The 8,459-nt window shown below is 52.6% G+C and overlaps 2 protein-coding genes across 2 annotated transcripts; both read left to right on the forward strand.

The window, feature by feature from the left end:
- Positions 1–3,817: 3,817 nt before the first annotated feature.
- Positions 3,818–5,804, forward strand: LOC114895065 (nucleoside diphosphate kinase, mitochondrial-like). Its single transcript, XM_029222392.1, has 2 exons — positions 3,818–3,990; positions 5,618–5,804. The coding sequence occupies exons 1-2, from the start codon at positions 3,900–3,902 to the stop codon at positions 5,782–5,784; spliced, it is 258 nt and encodes an 85-aa protein (XP_029078225.1). The 5' UTR covers positions 3,818–3,899; the 3' UTR covers positions 5,785–5,804.
- Positions 4,234–7,099, forward strand: NME4 (NME/NM23 nucleoside diphosphate kinase 4). Its single transcript, XM_029222391.1, has 3 exons — positions 4,234–6,125; positions 6,223–6,335; positions 6,826–7,099. Exons 1-3 carry the CDS (start codon positions 6,015–6,017, stop codon positions 6,947–6,949), a joined length of 348 nt encoding a protein of 115 aa, XP_029078224.1. The 5' UTR covers positions 4,234–6,014; the 3' UTR covers positions 6,950–7,099.
- Positions 7,100–8,459: the final 1,360 nt, after the last annotated feature.

The raw sequence follows: 8,459 nt of genomic DNA on the forward strand, positions 1-8,459 counted from the left end.
CCTCACCAACACAGGTTATTATCTGACCTTTTGGTTCTAGCCATGATAGCGGGTATAAAGTTGTCTCTCGGGGTTTTGATTTGCATTTCCCTGATGACTAATGATGTTGAGCATCTTTTCAGGTGCTGAATCAAAGTGATTCAGTTATATTGTAAAGCAATTATACTCCAATAAAGATGTAAAAAAAAGTGATTCAGTTATATATTCTTTCTCATATTCTTTTCCATCATGGTTTATCACAGGATATTGAATATAGTTTCCTGTGCTATGCAATAAGATCTTGTTGTTTATGCATTGCATACATAATAGTTTGCATGTGCTAATCCCAAACTCCCAATCCATCCCTTCTCCACCCTCCTCCCCCTTGGCAACCACAAGTCTGTTCAGTGAGTCTGCTTCTGTTTCACAGATAAGTTAATTTTTTTAAGTGATACTTTTTTAAATACATTTTTATTGGAGTATAATTGCTTGACAATACCGTGTTAGTTTCTGTTGCACAACAAAGCAAATCAGCCATATGCATACACATGTGCCCACATCCTCTCCCTCTTGAGCCTCCCTCCCACCCTCCCTATCCCACCCCTCTAGGTCATCACAAAGCACCAAGCCAGTCTCCCTGTGCTATGCTGCTGCTTCCCACCAGCCAACTGTTTCACATTTGGTAGTGTATATATGCCAATGCTACTCTCACTTCGCCCCAGCTTCGCCCTCCCACCTCACGTCATCAAGTCCATTCTCTATGTCTACCTCTTTATTCCTGCCCTGCAACTAGGTCCATCAGTACCTTTTTTTTTTTTTTTAGATTCCATATATATGCGTTAGCATACGGTATTTGCTTTTCTCTTTCTGACTTACTTTACTCTGTATGACAGGCTGTAGGTCCATCCACCTCACTACAAATAACTGTTTCATTCCTTTTTATGGCTGAGTAATATTCCATTGTATATATGTGCCACATCTTCTTTATCCATTCATCTGTCAATGGACATTTAGGTTGGTTCCATGTCCTGGCTATTGTAAATAGTGCTGCAATGAACATTGTGGTGCATGTCTTTTTTTTAAAAAAAATTATTTATTTGGCTGCACTGGGTCTTAGTTGTGGCATGCGGGATCTGATTCCCTGACCAGGGATTGAACCTGAGCCCGCTGAATTGGGAGCACAGTGTCCTAACCACAGGACTACCAGAGAAGTCCCGTAGATAAGTTAATTTGTGTCATATTTTAGATCCCACATATAAGTGATATCATATGGTATTTGTCTTTCTCTTTCTGACTTACTTCACTTAATATGATAATCACTAGGTCCATCCATGTTGCTGTAAATGGCATTATTTCATTCTTTTTTATGGCTGAGTTATATTCCATTGTATATGTATATCACAACTTCTTTACTTATTTATCTGTTGATGGACATTTAGGTTGTTTCCATGTCTTGGCTACTGCAACACCATTTGTTGAAAAGACTATTCTGTCTCTCATTGAATGGTCTTGGCTTCCTCACCAAAATCAGTTGACTATAGATGTATGGTTTTATTTCTGGACTCTCAATTCTATTCCATTGGTCTATATGTCTGTCCTTGTGCTGGTACCACACTGACTTGATTTTTATTGTTTTGTGATAAGTTTGAAATCAGGAAGTGTGAGTTCTCCTGCTTTGTTCTTTTTCAGGAGTTTCTGGTTATTCCGGGTCTCTTGCAAACCCACTGAATTTGAGAATCAACTTACCAATTTTTACAAAGAAGTCAGGATTTTGACAGGGATTGAGTTGAATCTGTAGATCAGTTTGAGGAGCATTGACATATTAACATGTTAAGTCTTCCAATCCATGAATGTGGGATGTTTTGTCATTTATTTAGATTTTCTGTAATTTCTTTCAACAATGATTTGTAGTTTTTAGAGTATACGAAATCAAAAGGGAAATCAGAAAATACTTTGAGATGAAAGAAAATGAAGACACATCAAAACTTATGGAATATGGTTAATGCAGTGTTTAGAGGGAAATTTATAGCTGTAAATGTCTATACTAAGAAAGAAAAAAATATTTCAAAACAGTAATCTAATCTCCCGTCTTAAGACAGTGGAAAAAGAAGGTCACTTGTATTTAACATTGTACTGAAGATTCTAGCCAAGCAATTGATTAATAAAATGAAAAAAAAAAAAGACATCCAGATTGGGAAGGAAAAAGTCAAACTATCTCTATTCCTGTATGACATAACCTTGTATGTACAAAATCCTGAGGAATCCTCTAAAAAACTATTAGAATTAATAAATGAGTTCACCAAAGTCTCTGGATACAAGATCCATATACAAAACTCAATTGTATTTTTATATGCTTGTAATGAACAACTGAAAATGAAATTAAGAAAACAATTCCATCTACAACAGCATAAAGAAGTATATATGCTTTTTCAAAAACTCATTACAGGGCTTCCCTGGTGGCGCAGTGGTTAAGAATCCACCTGCCAATGTAGGGGACATGGGTTCGAGCCCTGGTCCGGGAGGATTCTACATGCCACGGAGAAACAAAGCCCGTGCGCCACAACTAGTGAGCCTGCACTCTAGATCCCGTGAGTCACAACTACTGAAGCCTGTGTGCTACAACTATTGAAGCCCGCGCGCCTAGAGCCCGCCTGGGCTCCGCAACAAGAGAAGTCACCGCAATGAGAAGCCCGCACATTGTTATGAAGACTAGCCCCCACTCCCCACAACTAGAGAAAGCCCGCGTGTAGCAACATCCAACGCAGCCAAAAATAAAATAAATTTAAAAAAAGAAAAGAAAAGAAAAGAATCCGCCTGCCAATGCAGGGGGCACGGGTTTGAGCCCTTGTCCGGGAAGATCCCACATGCCACGGAGCAACTTAGCCCGTGCTCCACAACTACTGAAACCCGCGCGCCTAGAGCCTGGGCTCCGCAAGAGAAGCCAACACATTTAGAAGCCTGTGCACCCCAACGAAGAGTAGCCCCCGCTCGTCGCATCTAGAGAAAGCCCGCGCACAGCAACGAAGACCCAACACTGCCAAAAATAAAAAAATTAAATTAAAAAAAAAAGAAAACAAAAACTCATTACATAAGATCTTGCAGTTGATCTCATATTTCAAACAGTACTGCGCCATCTTCTCAACTGGAACAATATAGTAAATGAGAATATCTGTGATTTCTGCTTGCGATAAAGTCACAGGCACCGTAAGGGTTTCAGTGGAAGCTAAATTCCTTCAGTTAGAGGAATGCAGTTACATGTCCACTTGAGAATAAAGGTGGGATTTTCCCCATCCAAATGTAGAGATGTCCTGCCTGACCTTGCCTGACCATCCAGGTCCACCCTCCCCAGATGCAGGGTGTAATTTCCGAGGGAGACTCAGGTGGGAGGACACCCCCTGCCCCCAGAAGCAGGTCCTCCTGCCAGGACGGGGTGCAGCCCAAGACAGGCGCAGGAGGACTTGCATGAACTCAAACTGATACTTAAGGACTGTGTTGGTATAAAGACGAATACAATCCATGCTGCGTTCATCATCACTGTTGTTTTTTTCTTCTGATTTTAACAGAAATTGACATTAAATACTTCCCGAGGCCGCCTGAGTGAATCAGGGTCGGTGTGGGGCCGCGAGGGTAGAGGCCATGGGGGCCTTGCGCCGCTCTCCCTCCCTCCACCCCTCCTCCTCTCCCCTTTCCCCTCCCTCCCTCCTACCTTTCTCCCGCTGCCCGTTCCCCGGGTTCCTTTTCTCCCTCTGCCCCTCCACCTCCCTCCCCTTCCCTCCCTCCCCCTTCCCTCTGTCCCTACAACCCTTCCCCAGGTTCCTTTTCTCCCTCCACCCTCCTCCCTCCCTCTTCCCTCTGCCCCTCCCCCTCCATCCCCAGGCCTCTCTCTTGCGCTCTCAGACAGCACTCGCGGGCAGGGAGTCATGCGCGGTCTCTCCGGGCGCGCGGCGCTGCGGGGGCTGATGTGCCGCACGCGGGCCCCGGTCGCCAGCCTGCTTGCGCGCTCCAGCTCTGGTGAGTCCGCCCACCCGGCGGCCATGCGCGAGGTGGGGCGGGCCGAGGCGCCGCAGGCCTCTGCTGGCGCACGTGCGGGCCCTGGCGCAGGGGGCTTGAGGCCTCGGGACTGGCCGGTTGGAGCTGCGCGACCGTCGGGTTCTCGCCGGGCTGGGGCCCTGCGCGCACCGCCCCCCCTACCGCTCACTCCCACCCAGCCCCCCACGGCCCCGCTCACCTCCTCACCGTGCTCAGGGCAGGGGGTCCCCAGGGTTCCAGGGCAGGAGGAAGCCAGAAGCCTGGTGGCCACACTTTGCGGCGGACTCGGGGATCCTGAGGGGGGTCATTCTCAGCAGATGAACACTGCCGTCCTGGGGCGTTTTTCCCTCTGGCCTATCCCTGCCCGCTGGTATCCACAGGGACCTCTGCCCTAGCTGCTGACCCTCAGGCCCTTCCTGAGCGGCAGATGTCCTGGCGTTCCAAATGCTGGCAAGAGTGAACTGCCACCGGCTGAGGCACAAGCCAGCTGGCAGCAGGGCCCCCAGGCACTGGGCTTGGGGGATGGAATAAGGATGGGGGGACTTCCTCCAGCGCGGTTCATTGAAGGGATGTGGTGGGTACCCACTGCCTGCTCTCCAGGCCCTGCACAACTTTGGTTTATTTTCCTCCTGGGGATGGGAAGGCAGCTGCAGATGCCTCCAGGGACACTGGCCCTCCTGGACCCTACATCTTATCTCTCCTCCAGTTTTCTCCTCCCTCTTTGCAAGAATTAGCTGGACATCCAGGGTCTGGGCTCCTCTCAAAAGTACACTTGACCCTGGACCCAATGCTGAGGGTCAGCATAACTCTGGAAGTGGCCTGGGGCTGTAGGAGGGTGATGATGCTGGGGGGTCTTCCGGGCAGTGTCTCCCCAGGACGGGGAAGACTGTGGCAGTGCTGACTTTAGGTCTGGAAGCATCCCACCCTGGAACCCCACAGCAGCCTGGCCAACGAAGGTGTGAGGGGAGGAGCCCTCTCAACTCTCCCCACCTGCAGACAGGAACCCCTCCACCTTTCTCCTCAATCCCCAGGTCCCTTTGTCCCGCTGTCTGTGGCCCAGCCAGTGGGGAAAGTGCACTTCTGTCTCCCTGGTCCCCTGCCATTCCTTCACCTGAGACCCAGAAGATGGGTGGTAGTTCCTTCCTGATGTGGCAGGTTGGGGGTTCAGACATTGTCTGTGCTAGCGCCACAAAGGACAAGAGTGAAAATCAGGCCAAGACTTGTACTTTCTTTCCAGTGTGGCATCTTTGGGCCTCCAGGTGGCCTCTGAGCTGGACTGTGCCTCCCTAGGCCTCCAGGCCTTCTAAGATAGATGCCTTTTCAGGGGACATCAGCTCTATCATGGGCAGCTTCTGCCACTGCCTGGGAGGGCCCATGGCCCCTCTGACAGGCTGAAGTCCCCAGGGACCCCCTGTGCTGCTTGTCCCAAGGGGTAGCACCATGCTAGACAGTCCTGGCTGTGGACACCACACTTCTCCCCTCCAGAGCTGCTCTGCCTGAGGCAGACACTCTGAAGTCCAGGTGACACCTGGGTCCTGGCAGGGGAACCCAGGTCCGGGAGACATGAAAGGGTGAGGCCTCGGCAGCCCCGAACCCCCCTCTTCTAAAGGAGGACCCTCCTGGACCCTGGAGCGGACCCTGGTTGCGGTGAAGCCAGATGGGGTGCAGCGGAGGCTCGTTGGGGATGTGATCCAGCGCTTTGAGAGGAGGGGCTTCAAGCTGGTGGGGATGAAGATGCTGCAGGTACCAGGGCTCTTGGCCTGTGGGTGTCCCTGAGGGGACTGGGATGGGGGGCTTCTCACATCTCAGCCCTGCGTCAGGAAGACATCCTGGTGTTGGCAGTAGAAGGGGAGGGGTGGGGAGGTGTCTGCCTTGTGCTTTTGTGGCTGGAGTGCTGCCCCATGTAGGTGTCATCTGCAAAGGGCCCTGTGATCAGTACACCATGTCACTGTCCCAGTGCCTGGTGGGGCTCCCTCTCCGGGGTCTCCTCTCACCCCCTTCCCCCAATGCACCAGGCACCAGAGAGCATCCTTGCCGAGCACTACCACGACCTGCAGAGGAAGCCCTTCTACCCAGCCCTCATCAGCTACATGAGCTCCGGCCCGGTGGTGGCCATGGTACAGCGGGGCAGGGGTGGTGGGAGGGGTGGAGGGTCCTGGACTGAGCCCTTGGTGATACCCACTTCTCCCCACCTCCTTTATCTCTGTGCTGCAGGTCTGGGAAGGCCCCAATGTGGTCTGCACCTCGAGGGCTATGATAGGACACACCAACTCGGCTGAGGCTGCCCCTGGCACCATCCGGGGAGACTTCAGCATCCACATCAGCAGGTATGGGGGCCCTAACACACTCGGCCACTTGGAGCTGAGGGCCAGCTCACTAGGGGCTTGGGGTGGTGGCTTGCTGCTAAGGCAGATCCACCAGACCTGGGCTTCTTGCTCAGGGGAAAGTAAAGCCAGAGGAGACTTTTACTGATGGCCCATCACACCTAACGTTTGCTAGTGCAGTTTTTTTAAAAACCCTTTCATGCACACAGGAGAAGATAAAGCATTCCCTGTGTGTTTTATATGTGCTCTGCCATCGTTGTCTGTCACCTCACTTTATCGCCAGACACCCCGGGGGTTGGCACGGGACAGATGACATTGTGGGTAAGAAGCTGAGATCAGGCTGGAATCCAGTTTTGCAGCTCCCCTGTTCTTCCTTTCACCTCTGTACAATCATCCCGCTTGCTCCCCTCGACAGTAGGGGATCAGCAGACTGTCCCTGGGACCCCCAAGGTGCACACTGAAGCCTGTGTCCTACCTCTGCCACCTGGCACAGGAATGTCATCCACGCCAGCGACTCCGTGGAGGGGGCCCAGAGGGAGATCCAGCTGTGGTTCCAGAGCAGTGAGCTGGTGGACTGGGCAGACGAAGGCCACCACAGCAGCACCTATCCAGCCTGAGCACTCAGGGTGCCCTCGGTCACCCCAGCATCCACCCAGGACCAACTACCTCTGTCGACAAGACCTTGAGCCCACACCCATGCTCTGCCCATCTGTCCCAGACCCACCCGCCTGACAAGACCTTGAGCCCACACCCATGCTCTGCCCATCTGTCCCAGACCCACCCGCCTGTCCGCCTGCTGCCCCACCCCCGCCCAGAGGGGTTGAGCCACCAACTTTATGTGCCTTTTAGTATTATCCGAAGCAAGCAAGAGATTGGACAAAATCCTTTCTGTACCAAAGTGCCAGACAAGCTTTGGGGTGCCTCCAAAAGCTGGTAGTGTGACCTCCCTTCCCCCAGAGTGGGGACATTAAAATTCACTGTGCTGTGCGTGGGGGTGGAGTGCTCATTACAGCCTCTGCCATCTCTGAGGTAAGGATGAGGCCTTTATGCAAAGTTGTAAGCAGCTTGAAAGTACAAATGAAGCTTACCATCTCTCACACACCAGGAGGAAATCAATAACTTTGTTGAATGTATGAGACAGGCAGAGGTCCAGAGACCTCCAGCCTGAAATCTGGGGAATCCAAGCTGAGCCCCTGAGCTAGTGCTCTCCCTGAAGGAGGAGCCCTAGGCAGGACTGGAGGGTTGCAGGAAGGGGTAGGCAGGGAACTGAAGCCGCCCCCAGGGCAGAAAGGCTGGTGACCACACTGACACTACACACTTACGCCTGGTCCTCAGGTGTGTCCCCGGTCACTTGTCACAGGTACTGGACACCACACATCATTACACCTGCTGAGGCCGACTTGGTCCTCACTCAAATTTGACGTCTTGCCGACGGAAGCGCTGGTCCCGGATTCCCGGCTTTGGTTGCTCTCTGTGCCTACACATGAGGGCACGGATGAAGTGTACTGACTTTACTGGCCGCGAGAGGGTCGTGTTGGGAGCCAACCTTGGGACTGGCCATTCGAGAGAAGGGCCTTCCTTGTTTCCCATGGCTTTTCTGGGCTCTACTCTCCTACCCTCTTCTACGTCACACTTTTGCAACAGGAAAGGGAAGCGTCCAGGAGGCGAGGAACTTTAAATGCTGGGCGAGTCCGACCAGGTGTTTTAAATGCACAGCAGGGCCCAGGGCGGTGAGGGAAGCCGAGGGGCCCTGGGCCGGCCCGCGAGCTCCACCTTAGCCCGGGAACCGAGTGTCCCCTGTGTCCGGCCAGCTCCGACCCCGGCACTGACGCCCAGTCTTGTGAAAAGCAGTCGGGAAAGCGGATAGCTCCCAGCCGCGTTCACCGCTCCTACGCCGCGAGAACCTGCCCGCCGCACTGCGCCTGCGCACACCTTGGCGCCCGGAGTGACTTCCAGTCCCAGCAGGCCGCGCGGCCATGGGGCCGGACGTCCTGGGAGAAGCGGGGGGAGGGCCGGGAAGGACCCGGTTGTCCTGGGAAGAGGGAGGGCCGGGGTGGTTGGAGCGTCCTGGGAGGAGCGAGGGGACGCGGAGGCGGGGCTTCCTGGGAGGAGCGAGAGCACGCGGAG

Source organism: Monodon monoceros, unplaced genomic scaffold (genome assembly GCF_005190385.1).
Source record: "Monodon monoceros isolate NGI ecotype Baffin Bay Population unplaced genomic scaffold, NGI_Narwhal_1 Super_Scaffold_13, whole genome shotgun sequence".
Taxonomy (NCBI): Eukaryota; Metazoa; Chordata; class Mammalia; order Artiodactyla; family Monodontidae; genus Monodon; species Monodon monoceros.

Coding starts and splice junctions, on each gene's coding strand:
- LOC114895065 (XM_029222392.1), top strand. CDS start 3,900: ATGCGCGGTCTCTCCGGGCGCGCGGCGCTGCGGGGGCTGATGTGCCGC. Junction 3,991..5,617: donor GCTTGCGCGCTCCAGCTCTG/GTGAGTCCGCCC, acceptor CCTCTTCTAAAG/GAGGACCCTCCTGGACCCTG.
- NME4 (XM_029222391.1), top strand. CDS start 6,015: ATGCACCAGGCACCAGAGAGCATCCTTGCCGAGCACTACCACGACCTG. Junction 6,126..6,222: donor CCGGCCCGGTGGTGGCCATG/GTACAGCGGGGC, acceptor TCTGTGCTGCAG/GTCTGGGAAGGCCCCAATGT. Junction 6,336..6,825: donor TTCAGCATCCACATCAGCAG/GTATGGGGGCCC, acceptor CACCTGGCACAG/GAATGTCATCCACGCCAGCG.